Source organism: Crocodylus siamensis, chromosome 6, assembly GCF_052110815.1.
Source record: "Crocodylus siamensis isolate JL-2025a chromosome 6, ASM5211081v1, whole genome shotgun sequence".
Lineage (NCBI taxonomy): Eukaryota > Metazoa > Chordata > Crocodylia > Crocodylidae > Crocodylus > Crocodylus siamensis.
In genome coordinates, this window is record NC_143400.1 from 10,410,419 (window position 1) to 10,428,122 (window position 17,704).

At 42.5% G+C, this 17,704-nt stretch overlaps 2 protein-coding genes across 6 annotated transcripts in view; both read left to right on the forward strand.

The window, feature by feature from the left end:
• KHDC4 (KH domain containing 4, pre-mRNA splicing factor) overlaps window positions 1-4,769 on the forward strand; it is a 20,224-nt gene extending 15,455 nt beyond the window's left edge. For 2 of the 4 annotated variants that reach the window (XM_090050937.1, XM_090050936.1), the window contains exons 12-14: window positions 486-598; window positions 2,095-2,186; window positions 3,301-4,769. In XM_090050937.1, the coding sequence (XP_089907063.1) occupies window positions 486-598; window positions 2,095-2,186; window positions 3,301-3,500 (405 nt within the window). In that variant the 3' untranslated portion in view covers window positions 3,501-4,769. Of the gene's footprint in view, window positions 1-485; window positions 599-2,094; window positions 2,238-3,300 lie in introns of those variants that run through there. The other 2 variants (XR_016442879.1, XM_090050938.1) reach the window with 2 other exon arrangements.
• Window positions 4,541-13,596, forward strand: RIT1 (Ras like without CAAX 1). Of its 2 annotated transcripts, none has more exons than XM_090050940.1 (5): window positions 4,541-4,673; window positions 5,398-5,454; window positions 8,759-8,832; window positions 9,316-9,507; window positions 10,707-13,596. In XM_090050940.1, the coding sequence occupies exons 2-5, from the start codon at window positions 5,400-5,402 to the stop codon at window positions 10,935-10,937; spliced, it is 552 nt and encodes a 183-aa protein (XP_089907066.1). In that variant the 5' UTR covers window positions 4,541-4,673; window positions 5,398-5,399; the 3' UTR covers window positions 10,938-13,596. The 2 variants fall into 2 exon arrangements, with proteins under 2 accessions (XP_089907066.1, XP_089907065.1); XM_090050939.1 differs by lacking the exon at window positions 4,541-4,673 and adding an exon at window positions 4,909-5,170.
• Window positions 13,597-17,704: the final 4,108 nt, after the last annotated feature.

Genomic DNA, 17,704 nt, shown 5'->3' on the forward strand with positions numbered 1-17,704 from the left:
AATAACAGGTATGTTTGAACCCACAAATATGTAAGCAAGATGAATACTGTTTAGTGTCATACTATGTACATAACATTCTGTTTTTAGTCTGTGAAGGAAGTAACTACCTCACCTTATAGTCTAGAATTTGTGGGAAAATAGATGATAAAATTACTCTTTTACCTTAGCACTGAAATACTACAGTTATGGGTTCATTAGCAAAAACATCTGTTACAATTTGCATATCTTGATCTACAGTTCAAAGGGAAGCAAGGGAAAGCATTTTACTTAATGAAAAGCAATAAATATTTCCTTTTATCTTTAACAGCAATCTTATACTTTTGTCATTTTGCTACATATTAGACTCAGAAAATTGGAAATGCTAAACCCAGTCTGTAGTTTGCAATATACTCTGAAAGGTTGGGTTTCCTGGCATTATCATTAAGGAGCTATAGTTTATATCATAGTTGTAGATTTGCTAATGCCGTGTGTTTTTCTGCTCATAGCATGGACCCATTCATATGACTAATTTAGGTACAGGCTTCTCTGGTCAGAGTGAAATTGATGGAGCAGGATCGAAGCCAGCAAGTTCCTCAGGAAAGGAGAGAGAGAGGGACAGGTAAGTGTGCTCAGTAAGGGTATAAAAGGGTTATGGTCATACCTGTGGTGGCTTGAGGAAGAGCAATTTTTAGACCGGTATGTTTCAGCTTCAGGGCTGTGACCCAAAAGTGAGTTTCAGAACCATCAGGAAAGCTGCAAGCTGTTGAGAATTCCTATAATATAAAGGAAGTGTTTCTTCATTGCTCTCTGGAGACATGTTGTATAGGTTTGTTGCAAATGAGAGAGAATTGCTAGCACTCTACTTGAGAAGGTTTAGAAACAGTTTGTGGTAATGCCAAAACGAGCCTGGGGGATAGTAGGAAAGTTTTCAAAGGTCTCAAATTCATATTTTGAAGTTTAAGTGATGAGATATCAAATAACTTGGAAAATTTAAACCTGGCAAATTGTTCAAAGGTGGCCTGTCTGCCTGGGGGGTTGTGCCTGATGAGAGAACTTCATGCAAGTTGTTTATTTCTTAAACAATAACGCTGAATGTTAGTCTGCATTTGAGAGAGATTTAGGAAGAATTCCAGTTGTTCATGGAACCCCGTGTTGTCTGGATTACTGTACTGCTGTCATTCAAATCCTTCCTGAATCCATACTTCATAGCATTTAAAAGATGTGCTCTTCTAAGTGTCTTTATCTAGACAAAAAAAGTAAGATGATGTCGTTTCCAGCCAGGTTCTATTGCCCCACAAGAATGCTTTTTCAAGGAAGTTGCTAGAAACCCATACAATTCAGATTTAAATGTCATAAATGCTGTAGCTACTCTTTATTTGCCCACCCCAGGCCAAAAAAAAGGGAGGGAGGCAGTTAATGAGGAGCAATGTTTTGCCAGGGCATCTATAAGAGCATTTAGTCATGAAAATGTGAGGCTAACCCCACAATTCTGCAGTGCCAGAAACCGCACTGTTTGAAAGGATAAAGAAACCTTGCCTTTAGCTTACAAGGTCTGAAGGCACTAGACTCTAGCCTTTTCCTGAAAAAGGCCACGTTAGCTGTAGAAAAGTAGTTAAGATTCAATTCCCTTTCAACCTTTCACAGTTGAACTACTGTTAACTAAGGCATCTGGGCTTACAGAGAAAGATCTACCAAAGAATCTCAGTAACCATTTACATTTCTCTAAAACATTTGAGATTTAGTTTTTCTGTCAGGTCTGGCATATACTGAATATGTGATTTTTTGCAATATGAAAGTTTTATTGGCACTCATTTGGGATGGCTGACCTAATTCACTTAAGACTTTAGAAGGGTCAAAGCAAGGGAGAGCTGGTGATGGAGTATTGTCTGAGAGGATGCAGTGCTCAAACTAATGAAGAGGAGCTAGTTGGATCTGGAGTCTGACAATCAACCATTGTCCTTTATCTTTAACCTCTGTTGCTTATTAAACAATCAATATATTGAGTCAAAATTAAATAACAAGCTCTTTAGTGCAGGGACCAAGGTACGTTGCTACCTACTCTGTAAAATACTGAAACCACAAAACTGTCATCTGTATTGTATTTTATTTCCACAGGCAGTTGATGCCTCCACCAGCTTTTCCAGTGACGGGAATGAAAATAGAATCCGAAGAAAGAAATGGCGCAGGGTCTTTACCGGGCAACCATGGTGAGCACAGTGGACAAAATGCAAACTTGATTTGCAATCTACTGATCAAATGTTGATTCTCACAGATACTGGAATGGGTAGTCCTAGGCTGTCTTTGAGATTGCAGTTCTCTTAAGTGAAGGAAAGAAGTTGTTGTACAGACTTAAAATCTGTGCATTTCTCACATTCATGTAAGTGACATAAGTCATGTAAGTGCATATCTGCCCAAGCAGATACTTACATAAGTGCTAGGAGAACATCTTGAACAGTGATTGTTTTACTCCTATTTTGAAGGCAAGAAGACTTGACTTGATAATCAGCTGAGACACAGAAGCGCATGAAACTGCTCTGTTACATGGATAGGTCACATTTTTATGTTGCATTCAGGCCCCAGTTGGATAGCTGTATATGTTTAATGCCATTGGTATAAGGCTGATTTTATCAGAAGACTTGATGCAATGTCCATAAGCTTGATCCCTATAGACATAGTAAAGGACAGTAATGGAGATAATGGTTTGGATTCATTTTACCAGATGTGTGCCATACATCTAGTTGGCATTCTCCTTGGTTTCTCCACAGCTAACAAAAATCATCTTTGGATTCTGTGTTTTCATAGGGTTTTTCTTAGCATCAAACATTTGATATATCAGAGAACAGATAAAAATAAATTCAGGCCTATAAAAGTGGCAGAGTACCTTATACAAAAGTGACAGTAAAGTATATAAAGCTGTTAACTTCAGGAGTTTGTTTTTTTCCCAATATTGATGCCAGAGCTCATCATTGTGTTAGATTTCTTTTGATTAAGTTTGGAGATTTCTTTACATATTTATCTCTTAACGGTGAAGTCACAGCCACTTAGACTCGCTTGCTAACTTTACCTTTTTTTTGTGTTTCTTTTTTCTTTCTCTGTTCTCTTACATGGTTCTGATGGATCACATGTGCTGTTGCTGGTGCTGTTTCGTGTGGCCGCCGACCTTGGGTGACCGTTGGCTTTTTGACCTCAATATGGTGTCTGACTAACAATTTATAATTAACGTTTTTTTTATTAATTAACTTGTTTTGGGTATTTTTATCTCTCTCTCTCTTTTTTCCCCCGTTTTCTTGGGGGGTGGGCTGCTTCTTTTTTTTCTTCTAGATCATCCAGCCAAGAAGATGAAAACTGCAGAAAAGGGATTTGGATTGGTGGCTTATACTGGGGACTCATCAGATGAAGAAGAAGAACATGGTGCCCATAAAAATGCAAGTACTTTTTCACAGGGATGGAGTTTGGGGTACCAGTATCCTTCTTCACAGCAGCGAGCAAAACAACAGATGCCATTTTGGATGGCACCATAGAAGCAACAGAAGTTTTTGTATCCCTCGGTTACATCTTTTTTTTTCTCTAGCAATAATGCATGTATATTACAAAATGAACTTTGCGAATATACATTATTCTTACCTTAGCAGAAGCTAATGGTGCAGTATTCCCTTTTGAAAGGGGTTCTCATATTTTTAAACTCTATTTCTGCAGTGGATTTGGCATCTGTGAAACGTTTGTTTGAAATTGCATCCTTAATGGAGCACAGTATCTCTCATACGCAGTAAGGGAAAGTGCTCCCAGAGTAAGAACAAGGAGGTCTCTTCCCCTGGCATTTCCCATGTGCCCAGGAAAGCCTCAGAAATGGAGAGAGCCAGGCAGGCTGACTTCAATTTTTCTGTTTGTACTAACTGATTTTTCTTGCTGTCGCCCTGTGTTTGTAGTCCCATCGAGTTAGTGATGATAACAGAATGTAATGTTTCAATCTTTCAGAGGTGAAAGGAGCACCTGTACATTAAAATTTCGTTTTAAGGATCATGTTGCCCTAAATTCCTAATTGTACTTACCTTAGGCGCACCCTGTATTTCAGTGTTTGATTTTTTTTTAATTTTTTTTTTACCTTTGAAATGTTGTTTCAGTAACTCAGAATAACTCTTGGTTCTAGCCAGATGTATTGGGGGGGATATTGTGAGTCCCCCAAAACATTCTATTCTGGATTGATCTGTTTCACTGGTAATCCTCACACTTACTTTGTACATCAGTGGTGTTTAATCTCAGATTACCCAGGTGCATTTCATCCCATCCAGTCGGTTGATGTGGAACTATTGGCCATGATCCTGGTAGTCTCCTGATCATTCGCTTGCTCATTTTATTCTACCAGTTTTGTTTGTGATTTGTTTAACAAAGAAACATAGCAGCCTGGTTTGTATGTCTCCAGAGAGCTGACCGCGAGCGCTGCTGCCCCACAGGAGTGCAGGAGCGCAACCTCCGAATGAGTTGCCGTGTTGTTTACAGTGACTGACCAGCAGCGCTGCCTCAGCCCTCGGCGTGGCAACTTATTGCCAAAAGAACTGTGTGTTTTGTTTTTTGGGGGGGTTTTTTAATCCTGTCCAGAACCTCAGAGAACCAGCTTGCGCGCGGACACAGCGTCAGCGTCCCGAGGGAGCGGGAAGACTGGACAAACATCACTTTTTTGCACATTTGACTGCCTGGTGGGTTGGCTGGCTTGTACAAACGTCGTCTTCGGTTTCCTACACGTTGTAAATAGTCAGGCCCATAATTGCATTATAAATAAATGTATAACTATTCCTGCGTTTCCTCCATTTCCCCTGGCGGGCTGGGGGTGGGGCCTGGATGGGAGCTGAGGTGGGGCCTAACTCGGGGCGGAGCTGAGGTGGGGCCTGGATGGGGCGGGGCCTAGCTCTGGGGCGGAGCTGCGGTGGGGCCTGGATGGGGCGGAGCCGCCGCCATTTTGGCTGGGCCGAGGGGCCGACTCAGCGGCGGCGCGGCCCTGGCCTGGCTGGCGGAAACGGCGCCGCCGGGGAGCGAGGCCGGGGCGGGGCGGGGCGGGCCGGGCGCTCGCACAGGCCCGGGATGGAGGCCGCGGCTCGTTCGGGCGGCGGCGGCGCTACGGGGCCGGCGCAGGCGCAGTCGCAGTCGCGGGAGTACAAGCTGGTGATGCTGGGCGCCGGCGGCGTGGGCAAGAGCGGTGCGTGCGGGCGGGGCCGGACCCACGCGCGGGCGGCGTCGCGCCTCGAACCGGGGCTTGTCCGTGCGTCCCGGTTCGGGTATGTGGGGGGCGGTGGTTCCCAGCGCCGCAGGGCCAAGAGCAGAAGGCGATGTCTCGGCCCGGCTGGGGCCCGCCCGGTGCGCCTGGGAGCAGGCCGCGGGCAGACGTCGCGTCGTGCATGACCGTGTTCTCGTTCTCGCTTTCAGCCATGACCATGCAGTTCATCAGCCACAGGTTTCCAGAGGACCACGACCCCACCATTGGTAAGAAACGCATCTCGGGAGCTGCTGGCCTGAACCTTGTCCCCCAAAGAGACCCGAAAGCTGGACCGGGAGGAGTGGGCAGTGGGGCCGTGCCATTAGCAGCCGGCCGGCTTGCGCAAGGCCACAGTCCGCAAAGAGGACCGCGAGTTTAGATGTAGCTTATTGATATTTTTACCCGCTTGATTCAGATCCAATTCTCGGTACAAGACCTGCCTAATGAATCCTGGCAGAGTTTAAAAGAAATGGTTTTCGATCCATAAATAACAATAGAAAGTGCTTGATGATCGTGCGTGTGCTTAGCTGCGTGCTTTAACATTCAGAGCAGACCCAATGGTGCCTTTTATTTCTTTCAGCATTTCTGCCTTTGATAAATAGACAAGCGACTCAGAGGGAGAGGGAAGCGTTTCAGCATAATCCCAAATTATTTTTTCACTCCAGGTCTCTTTTATCTTTAGACAAAACCATAGGCCCCCATCTGCTGATCCTGGAAGAACCAATTTAAACAAACAAAAAAAGCAGTGTCAGGCGTATTTGGGAGTTGGGAGCTGTATTGTGGTAAAATTTCATGGCACCAGCAGTGCATTTAAAAGTGTTATTAATTTGGAGCTCTGTCCAATTTTGCAGTATTATTTTAAACAAAGTCCTGTTTGGTGTATAGTGTTCTTCAAGTTATGCCATCTGAGGTTTACAAGACAAAACAAAAAGCCTGAGTTAAGAAATAGCCTACATAATTATACAGTGTCTTTTCTTTTTTTCCAAAGTTAGAAATACTGTGTCTGGGCTGAGTCTGAAGGGGATGGGGAGCTCCCCATGTTGTGCAGGAGAGACGTCTTGGTCCTGCTGCCCAAAAAGGGGGACCCCTGTGATCTGAGGAACTGGCGCCCAGTTTTGCTCCTCTGTACAAACTACAAGGTCATAGCGAAAGCCATCTTGCTGCACATGAGGTCTGTGCAGGCAAACATGATTCACCCTGACCAGGTGTACACAGTTCCAGGGTGTTCCATCTTTAATAACCTGTACTGGTCCAGGACCTCCTCACGTTCAGTCACAGGGATGGCCTGTTTTTGCCTTCCTGTCCCTTGACCAGAAAAATGTGTTTGACAGGGTGGATCATGGGTACCTTGGAGGCATATTGAGGACATTTGGCTTCAGTCCCCACTGTGTGCGGTTTCTTTAGGTGCTGTACACCTCTGTAGAGAGTATAGTCAAGCTCAGCTAGATGCTGATGGAGCCCATCTCGTTCAGGCAGGGAGCGCAACAAAGCTGCCTGCTATCATGCCAGCTGTACACCTTTGTTCTTGAGCCCTCCCTCTGCCTCCTGTGCAAGCAGATGGTGGGGCTGGTGCTCAAGGAGCCGCCCATGAGCGTGGTCTTGTCAGCGTACACTGACGACGGGCTCCTCGCCATCCAGGATCCAGGTGATCTGGCACAGGTGGAGGCCTGCCAGTTTTATGTACTCAACAGCTGCTTCTGCCTGGGTCATGGCCTGACAGTGGGTGACAGGTGGGGGTCTGCTTGTCTCCCCAGTCATCCCTCCCCGCCAGAGAACTGGCACCAGCTGGAGGTCAGGGTGTCTGAACGGCTGCAGGCATGGGCAGGCTTGCTGCAGTGTCTCCCTTTGTGGGAGAGCACTGGTCATCAATCAGCTGGTCCTGTCCATGCTCTGGCACCTTTTCAACACTGTGGCCATGCTTCCAGAGCTCCTGGTCAGTCTCCAGCGATGGGTGCTGGGGCTCTTCTGGCCAGGACAGCACTGGGTCTCTGCAGGTGTCCTGAGCCATCTCTTGCGGGACGTTGGGTAACGCCTGGTCTGCTTCCGCAGCCAGGTCCGCACCTTTTGCCTTCAGGCCCTGCAGATGCTCCTTTATAGTACCAGTAGCCAGGCAACGTTGTGTCTGATCGGCTGCACCTTGCACCACCTCCAAGGCTTCCGATACGACTGGCAGCTCGTCTGTCTTCAGGGTTTCCCAAAGCAGGACCTGGAGGAGCTGCCAGATTTCTACTGGCATCTCAGGACCTGGAGGCTGGTCTCTGCCTCCCGGTCCATAGGGATGGTTGCCCAGGATGCTGACCTTACCGAACCTGTGCTGAAAAACCTGCAGCTGGCAGTGCCAGTGACGGAGGTGCCCTGGGAGTGCCAGAGGATGGTCCTGGCCCACATCATTCATGTTGGAGACCTCCTGGACTATGCTAGGCATGGGGTGGGCAGATCCCTCTGCGCTGGCCTGGCACATGGAGCTACCCATGCTGCATGCTCCCTGCCACACACTCCAGGAGGCAAAGGCTGCCCACTGCCCTTACCTACATTGACCAGGTCTTTTACCTCCTAGTGTCCCCCAGACCTCTGGAGGTCATGCCTCTGCAGGGCTCACGGTGCTCCCCCACCACCTCAGCAGGCTGGGGGGCACCAAGCTGGTCCGCTTCTCAACAGCCTGCCGCCGTCAGCTGTACACATTTGTGCTCCACATTGTCCATCATTCTGTCCTCATGTCTCACCCCAACAAGAAGTGGTGGGACACTCAGTGGGTCATTGGTCCCTGGTGGACTAGCCTGTATTCTCCGTTGATCCTATGAGACACAAGGGACCTCAGCTGGCAGCTTCTCCACAGAGCAATCTCCATGGGCATGTATCTGGCACACTTTACAGACAGACACGGCACCTGCCCCTTCTGCTTACAGGGGGAGACTGGCACATGCCTACGCCAAGGGCACCAGGTTACAGCGCCTCCTCCAAAACCTCCTGCTGAGGTTCTGGCTTCCTGCACCATTTCTTTTATGGACTTCCTGTCCGCAACCCCACTAAGTCCAGGGACCTTCTGGTCTTTCTGATCTTCCTTCTGATCTTCTTTCTTTGGTTTCAGAGAGTTGACAACAACTCTTATGGCTGCCATTGCGGTTCTTTTCTGTGATTTGTCTGCTGTCTCCCCATAAAGTTAGAAAATGCCAACAAGTAGAAGAGAAATAAAATACTCCTTTCCTTTATTCTTTTTGGTTCCTGTTAAGATGCACAAAACTGAAATCTTAAATCATCACACATTTTATCTCATTTATCAGGAATAGTATATACTACTATAAAGGATTTGTCAAAGTAAATGTCTGTCTAGGTAAGACAAACTAAAGTAGCTCTGAGTATTGGTAGTTTAAACGTTAGTCCATCTATCAGTTATACAGTGATTTCAACAGGTAAGGTGTTAAGTACAATGTAGTAGTATTTTTTTTGTGTGTGTTTATAAATGCTATAGTCTTATTTAAGCTTTTATTCCCTCCCCTCTCTCCTTTCCCCCTGTTTGCTCTAAATCCACAGAGGATGCTTACAAAATACGAATACGTATTGATGACGAACCTGCAAATTTGGACATCCTGGATACAGCAGGACAGGTATGTGATCAATAAGGATAATAAGGTGGAGACTAATAATAGGATGGAAATAGTGATAGGGTTGTGCGCATATACTTAATGTGTGTCTGTGCATCTTTTCTTTAATTTTGCTGTTATATTGTCTTTTTGAGTTATTCTGTCTCTCCAGCCTATTTCATGTATTGGTAGCCATGAAACAACTATTTGTTTTGTGTTCTGCTTTGTTCTTTCTTCTCCACTGTTGCATTGTTCTTTATATTTGAATGATATATGCTAAGAGATGCCCCAAGTTTCCAGATCCTCTGTCTACAGTTACAGAAACTTGTGCCTTTCAGCTACCTTGTCTATTTATCCCACAGGTGCATATTTGGTCCTACATATAGGGCAGAAAGGTAACACTTTGTGAAGTTGTTATATCCTTGTTACTAAAATGGTTAGGACGCTGCTATTGATCAGAAGCCGCTGTACTTGTGCAGGAATTGAAATGTTACTGTTTATTTCTAGGCAGAATTTACAGCCATGAGAGACCAGTACATGAGAGCAGGCGAGGGATTTATCATCTGTTATTCAATCACAGACCGCCGCAGTTTCCATGAAGCACGTGAGTTCAAACAGCTCATCTACCGTGTTCGGCGCACTGATGACACTCCCGTTGTTCTAGTTGGAAACAAATCTGATTTGACACAACTACGACAGGTAACTACCCAAAGCCGTTTGCAAGATGAAAAATACTTCCTTTTTATAGTGTAGTGGTAGAGCTAATTCTAAATAAACGTCCTTATTCCTTTTCCTTGGGTTATTGTTTTTGTTCTTGGTTTCATATTTAAATAAATTAGAGTGTCATCTTAGTAATGTTGAAAAATTAAGAGGATGTGGTGGACCGTCAGTTTTAAGCACAGAATGCACTGGTGGTCTATAAGCATGTCAGTTTTTATTGTGACGTAGTTGTAGCTATTGACATTACTCTGGTATTTATCTCAGATGCATCAGTCTCCAGCTTTGGGAGCCCGCTCTCTTTCCCTAGAACTTCAAAACTCAAGCACGTTAAGTTTTCCCTTTCACTTAGTCCTGCAAGAGCAAATCTGCGCTGCAGGTGAAACAGCAAGTGAACACAATCTGCAAATAGTAAATATAGTGGGCACGGTTACGAGTGATTGACAATAATAAAGGAGAATGTAGAAACCAGTCTAAGAAAATAAATGAGAATACATTCCAAAGAACATCACCTAGGTCATCTAGGAAAAAGCCGTCTAAAGTGTGTATTCATTTGTGGGGTAGGCAGAGGCATGGAAAGATCTGGAAACAGCTATCCAAAAACAGATCAAAAGATGATGGTGCAAAAGAAATTAGATGATTTTCTGATGTGATAGGCCAACAAAATGGCTGTAATTGGATACCCAGTCTAAGGACTTGTTCTGGAACAGGAAGTCAATAGTTGCTGCGCATGGCTTCAAAAAGAATTGAATGGTGTTTAAGGAAAAGCAACAAAAATGATCACTGATTTGTTTGTTTGTTTGTTTATTCTTTAGAAGTTGACAAATGACTGATGTGCTTGCAGTTTAGTAGTATGAAAACCTTTTCTATTCATTACAAAGCGAGATGTGCACATACAGATAAGGACCAGACTCTACCTCAGGAAGATTGACATTGTATATGTACATGGACGTAGACTAAAATACGAATGTTCAGAGAATCAGGTGAATAGGAGAAGTAGTGGATTTCAGGAAGATATTTCAGAAATGTGTGGAAAGAGGGTAGGAAGTCTGCAAAAGTAGGAAGTTACATGAAAAAATCCATGGGGTTAAAAGTGAGGGCCATAGGCAGAAGCGGCCGAAAAGAATAAACAAGCAGAATTTTTTTTTTTCCTTCGCTGACTAATATGTATTTTGTTGAAGGTGTCCAAAGAAGAAGGTTCAGCGTTAGCACGAGAATTCACCTGCCCTTTTTTTGAAACTTCAGCTGCATTCCGCTATTATATTGATGATGTATTTCATGCCCTTGTGCGAGAAATCCGTAGGAAAGAGAAGGAAGCGGTCATGGCAATGGAAAAAAAAACCAAACCGAAAAGCAGCATATGGAAAAGACTGACTTCGCCATTTCGAAAGAAGAAAGATTCAGTGACCTGAAGGCGGGAAAAAACTGTCAGCTGCAACATGTTAACCAAAGCAGTCCAGTGACTACACTTTTGAGCATCATGCTTGTACTCCTTTTCTGACAGTGTTTTAATAGGAAACTTAATGTGGGGAGGGGGGTGCCTTTTACCTTTTTTGTTGGTTTAAAACAGCTTTCCCCCTATTTTGGAATTTTTAACCTGTGACATAATGGTAGTTTTACTTCTCCTTCCTGTCACTCTGACTTAGGTCCAGAAAATGTCACTGCCAACTTGGTTGCAAATGCTGATAAATATAAAATATAATGTCCCTGCACTTTTGAACGTATGTTTTGGCATCTTTGTATACTGGAAACAGAGTCATGTAGAGAGTTTGACTTGGACTTAGGCTCTAACTTAGTTTTTTTATGGTGGTTTGCACAACTGAGTTTGTTGCTTTCTAGAAAAGTAATGCAATACACAAAGCTTACTGAGATCAGTATTAAAAGTAAAGTTTACAGAGTGTAGCTGACTCGTAGAATTGGGCTTGCAGGCAAGAGGAGTTTGTGCTGGATTGTCTTGTTCTGATTACACGCACGTTTCCAGTAAGCAGAAGTAGTAGTGAGCTCCTTGCGCGTGCTTACCTAACGTAACTGTCAAATTTAATGCAGCACAGAGTGTCGTTTAGATTTTAAACAGGTCAGGAAGAACACAGTTGATATGCCAGACTTAGCAACATTGCGGAAGTAGTAATGTTTTCTTACTGCATGTAACATTTATTGTATTGTTGTAGAGTATTTTGTGTAATGGAACAGAATTGCAGGTCCTCTGAGGATCAAGAACTCGGAATTTCTTGACTTGCGTGTATAAAATCTTATCTGTGATACTGCACTGGCTAATATTTTTACATTAGGTTTTACGTTGGTTTCTTAAGGAAGTCGGTGCTATTGCTAGATTAAAGTCTCAAATGTTCTGTCAGAATTTTTTTTTTTTTTTTTAATGCTTTGGGACTGCATTGCATGGTCCCTTGAATTATAGAGAACAGTGATAAGGTCCACCAGGGTCCTACAGAACTAGTCCTGACCCTGGTGATACCCTTCCAGCACATTTTACAGCAGTTGGGAAGATGCAAGGGAAGGAAAGGATTAATTGGGCTTAGTGATAGTCCCTAAGGAAGATGATTGTATGAGTGTACCTACACACCCACACAAGCCAGTGGGTATATACGCCTGCACAGTAAACATTTACATTGGTTAGGAACTTGTGTCTTGTTAAGCATGCTTGTCATGTCACAAATCACGTATGCCTTCTGGTGCGCTGCTTTTATGGCAGAATTCTGATTTTTATGTTTAAGAGTTCATCCAAATACAGAAGTTGCGCTTGACATGTTTTTTACTTGCATTGAGGCAACTCAGAAATGGCCCAAATAAATTTTTTACAATTCCGTTATGTTATGAATAAGCAAGTGTGACATAAGCCAAAACAGTTTCACAGGAAAATAAGTGCCTAAAAACTGGTGTATAAAAAGAAAGTGTTTCTTTATCCCAAAAAATGCAGTGTTTTTACCGCTGATTTAATGGTTATCCATGTCAATTGTGTTGATCTCACAGGGTTGGAATCAGATATGTAGCCTTAGCTTGACATGTATTGTGATTTGCATTCAGATTTGGAAAGCAAAGGTGTTAAGATTCACTTACAAAGGATTTACTGAGAGCAGCCAGTATGGCAAAGTACTGAGCCCCCAGGCCTTTCTTTGGTAACTTGTTTCTCTCTTTCTACACATTTTCCGAAGGTGCCATGGGAAATAATAAGCTTGAGTTTATTTTTTATGTAGGAAATTGCAGAAACTAATAATGTCTTTTTCATGATTAATTTATGTTTTAAATGTGCACCTGGATTACTTGGCTGGGATGGTATAGTCAGGGATGATCCTGCCCTGAGCCGGGGCTGGACTAGATGACCTCATGAGGTCCCTTCCCACCCGACTTTCCTAAGATGCTCTACTTGGAAAATTGTATTAATTTCTGGTTTTTTCTTCCTTGTGAAGTTCCACTCCGAATCCACCTGTGGTGTGCTATGCTACTGGAAAACCTACAAATTAGTTAAATGAAAAATTATCCAGAATACTTTTTTTTAATTAACTTCATGAACAATGTTAGATAACTTTACAGTAGCTACTGGTTTACAATTAGGGCTGTAATTGTTAATTCAATAAATACTGTCTGTATCTTTTGGATAAAAAACAAGGTAAGCCACATTATAGAAAATATCAGAGAAAAAAAACCACATAATGGCTCTAAAATCAATGGCTAGTTTTAAATGGAAGATGATACAAAACTCTTTTTTCTTGCTTTGCACAGACAGTGATTTGTACTGAAATAGTAACTGGTTTGTAGCATGTTTAAAACTTGCAGGCTTTAAGGACACAGGCATCATAAGCAGAGTTAGAACTATGCGGGTTGATCCTCATTCTGGTTTTCTGATAATCGGTGGAATACATGTGCCTTGACTGAACCCTTTAACAGAACTCGGTGTTTATGACGCCCCGTGTGAGCCTGGTGCTTATGGAGTTATTAAATCGGAACAGCAGCCAGCACTTTGTACGTCATGTTATTCAACATGGTTTTATATTTGTCATGCAAATTTGTACACAAATTGATTATTTCATTTGACACAATACAGATTTTTTATATGAATATTTGTATCTGATGTTTTAATTTCAGATGTCTAATGCTGGGTAGAAAAAGCCTTGCAGGTGGAGGTGTGATTGAAACAAAATGCCTAATGGAGCATTCATACCTCTTTTTTGGGGCTGGGGTGGGGGAGGGGGGATTTTAATTGGTTTACTAGGTGGGATCTCAGAAGGAGGACTTTGAAATTAAATTTCTAATTAAAATATACAAGACTCAATACTACCATAATAGTCAAATTCATCTTGTGAGTAAAGTAATTGTTTAATTAATACATTTACACTTGTATACACTCTATAAAAAATTGGATTGCTACTTATCACATTTGAGAGGAGACGCTACGTGCCCACCTGAGCTAAATGTCTCAAAACTTTGGTCTAGGTATTAGTATAATATTGTATATTAGTGTACAAGTGAACATAATCCTTCGGCATTTCACACTGTGTTGATTCTTCTGTGTTCTAGTTCTCACTTCTTACTAGCTACACTGTTTTTTGTATATATATAAAAAACAGTGTAGCTGTTCCATGTGGCACAGGACACATAAATGCACTAATTTAGCAATTGTCTTCTGAGAAGAAATAAAAAACAAAACAGAAGAGTACACTTACAAGCAGATAAACTATTTTCTGCTGACTCTCTTACCCTCCCCCCCCATCCTTTAAACACATGTTTGAGAGCGGTTCTGCAATGTGGGTAGTAAGTGACTTTGGTTTAATTAGAGAATCTTGGGCCCTGGACTGAGAAATCCCCAGCTAGCCTAAATTATAATAGTCCATTGTGAGGCTCTGGAGATCTCTATCCATTAATAATACCCAGGCCACACAGCTATTTTTATTGCTCCCATTCCTGTAGAGTAAGTTGACCTAAGTCCATGCATTGAATTAAACCCAGAAATGAATAGGCAGCTGACAGAGCTATTGAAAAACTGGTGCAGTTTTTTCTCATCAGTTGCTGCTACCTAACCTCAAGGAAAAGCATGTATTGCATTGCTTCTGTTTCTGTTAATGCTGTTAAGTGTTAGCCTGCATAAAATACAGTGACTTAATCCACCCTAGAACTCATAAATCTATAAATTACTGCAATGAGGTAGAAGAAAAAAGAATGGACAAATCCTAAACAGGACCAAATTGACAACAATGTGGACATTTGCCTGGAAATTCAGAATCAATTTGGGAAATAATGCAAATTGGTAAATGAGCCAGAAAGCACCATTAGTGACATAGGCAGAAATCACCTCTGACATCTTCCTCTGAGCACTTTTATGCCATCCTGTTACTTGGATCTTCTTTTGCTAGTTTTGAAAACCTTACTTTCTTCAAATTCCCACTTTTGGCTAGACACTGGAAAGACAGCAACATGTATGCCTGACAAAAATAGATGCAGAGATTTTTAGTGTGTATTGGTTATATGTTTTTCTGAATAGTCTCATAATCTCCCCAGAAAGTTGCGTGGTTGTTGGACAGTATTTGGAGAAAATCAGTATTGAGTGATTCATTTCTTTTTATCTGAGGCAGGGGCCACAGCATGAGGTTTGGGGTAGGTGGAGATGGTCAGTATCAAATGTTGCTGAAAGACCTGGGGTGGGTGACCCGTGTCTCTCAAAGGGAGTTTCAGCTGTTCTTAGAGGCAGGTGGAAAAGGACATAGGAACAGAGTTGCTATTCTGGTTCTCAGCAGTGTTCCTGGGCATGTCAGAGGTCTTTGAACCAGTTTCTGAGAGAGGGCCGAAACGTGTCTTGTTTAAAGGTGCTTAATACTTTGCAATCCTGAGAAAAAGCAGTGGTAAATTTTGTAAAATAAAACAAAGGTCTCCCCTCTCGCAGGCCATTAGGGCAAAGATCTTTCTTATAGGCCTTTTCACGATAATTCTTGCACAGAAGTATTGTATTTTATTAAGCAGTAGTGTGTATTGAGTTGCTGTGCACGGTCCGTAGCTAGTTGGATCACTTAAATTAGCCTAGATAGGATTCTGTTCTAATAAATTTCCCCCCTTATTTTCCTCCATGCATTCCCCTCTCCCCCACCAACTGTATGTTGGATCTCAAAGACTGCTACTTAATAACTAATGTTTTTTTCTCTTTCCTTTAAATACTGTTCAGTCTAGCTGCCTCTGTCCTTTCTAAAAGTGTTTCCTGGTCAGTGTGTATTTAGTTACACTCATTTTTGGTCTCCTAGCTTTTCCCAGGTTATGGATTCTGAGATGGTGCTTATCGACTTTGCATAATTGTGTGTCTATTACAGTGAAGTGATACCGTAACATAACTGCCTCTTTACTAGGAACAGAGGTGAGACTTGCTGCTGTGGCTGGTAATGTCTGTTTTGGGAGTTAAAGCCCTTGCCTATAGTTAGATAATTTAGGCTCTAAGTACACATCTCATTTTTGCTGGCTTGTCCCTGGTATGACCCTAAATAACCTTTTCTCTGCAAGTCTTTTCACAGCAGTCTGAGTTAGTCTATAAGGTATCTACCCTGTCCTCTGCCTATCTTCAGGGTAACAGGCTAACTACCTCTATCCACAACCACCTTAAGGAAGCACACAGCCAAGCATTACCTGAACACTTCAGAGGGATTCAAAGGGGGACAGTGGACATGAATGGTAGGATCAGAGACAAAAGATTTTCTTCTAGGCGCCAATATGACATGTAGTTACAAGCTTTAAATCATGGCCAAGATGTCTGGCAAATGAACGCAACAATTAGGAGATGGAGAAAAAATAGAGACCCAACAAAGAAATCCTTGAATTCAAAGGTTTGTCTAACATTATGTTGACTACGTAATTGGTCCAGTAAAAGAGATCACTCTGAGAAATCATTGCTTCTCGCATAATTTCTAGACCATCTCAGCTACAACATCATTTTTTACATAATGGTAAAAAGGATAAAAACATTTTCTGGAAACTGGAGCACTGACGCTTGTATCTTGAGGAATGGTTCACTCATCATGGCAAAGACAAATAAAGTTATGCCTTTCAAAGAGTGACTGTAGGTGATGCACAGAAAAGCCATGTGACATGACTTGCATTATAACAGTTAAACCACTAGATGGCCTTGCCAGAGGTAAGCAGATGATAAATCAGCCCTGAAAACAAACTTTTTTTTTTTTTTAAAGTAATGATTAATCAACCTGAAAATTATAAAAGCAAAAATTTGAAGCCTCTTAAGCCGGAATAGAAATCCTAGACCCTTTGAAGCATGCAACAAGCAAGTTAATTTGCATTTGAGAAGGTTAGATTTGCTAAAGGAAAGGGGGAGAAAATGAGGAGTGCTGCAAAGAAAAGGATCTGGTAGTTCCATTGTCTCACTAAGACTCAGGAGCCCACTGAATCCTACAGCATGCAATTCCTGGAGAATGTGTGGGACACGTATTTATTAATTTAATTTTTACTCTGTCAAGAGCAGGAGGTGGTTGCTCTTGCACCATTCCCTGAGATCAGCATGTTGAAGAGCAGAACTGTTTTGCTTTGGAACTGCCCTTGGATCAGATTCTGTGGTTTCTGAGTCCAGGACACCCCCACTTAGCACTTTGGTTCCAGAAAAACTGAGTGCTAAGCAAAACAGTGTTAAGTGAAACCAATTTTCCCATTGGAATGAATGTAATTAAATATAACTAGTTCCCAGTACTCCCCACTCATACTATAATATCACCAAAATTCCCCACTAGTACTATAAAATCAATGAATTCAGACATCTAAATGTATGCAAATGCTTTAACACTTGGAACTTTGAAATAAGGTATAAAATTACAAAATAAAGTAATGAACTGTATGCACAGATGCACTTCTACTTTATGCTCCCTTCAGCACTCCGAATCAGGGCTGTCAGGGTTAGTGTCAGTTCAGGGGATTTGGAAGTGCTTGGCTGAGGATCTTTTTGAGGGGGGGCTGTAGGGGTCGAAGCCAGAGTTGTGCACTTCCTGAGGAAGGAATCCATTGATAGCTGCACTTTGGGCTTCTTTTCATCATTGTAAAGCAGCCTGTAACAGTTGACTTCATTATTAACTCCTCTTGCACCTGCAGAACGCTGCATGTCAGGGTTATTCTCACCAAAGTAGGAAAGAAAGAAAAGCTTCCAGATGTTTGAAAGCTTCAGCCATGCCTTTGCTGGTTAAGGTCC

What these genes read in the sequence shown, in the direction of transcription:
- RIT1 (XM_090050939.1), top strand. Translation starts at nt 4,912, where the DNA reads ATGGGGCGGAGCCGCCGCCATTTTGGCTGGGCCGAGGGGCCGACTCAG. An exon ending in CGGCGGCGTGGGCAAGAGCG is followed by an intron (nt 5,171 to 5,397) that starts GTGCGTGCGGGC and finishes TCTCGCTTTCAG; the next exon opens with CCATGACCATGCAGTTCATC. An exon ending in ATTTGACACAACTACGACAG is followed by an intron (nt 9,508 to 10,706) that starts GTAACTACCCAA and finishes ATTTTGTTGAAG; the next exon opens with GTGTCCAAAGAAGAAGGTTC.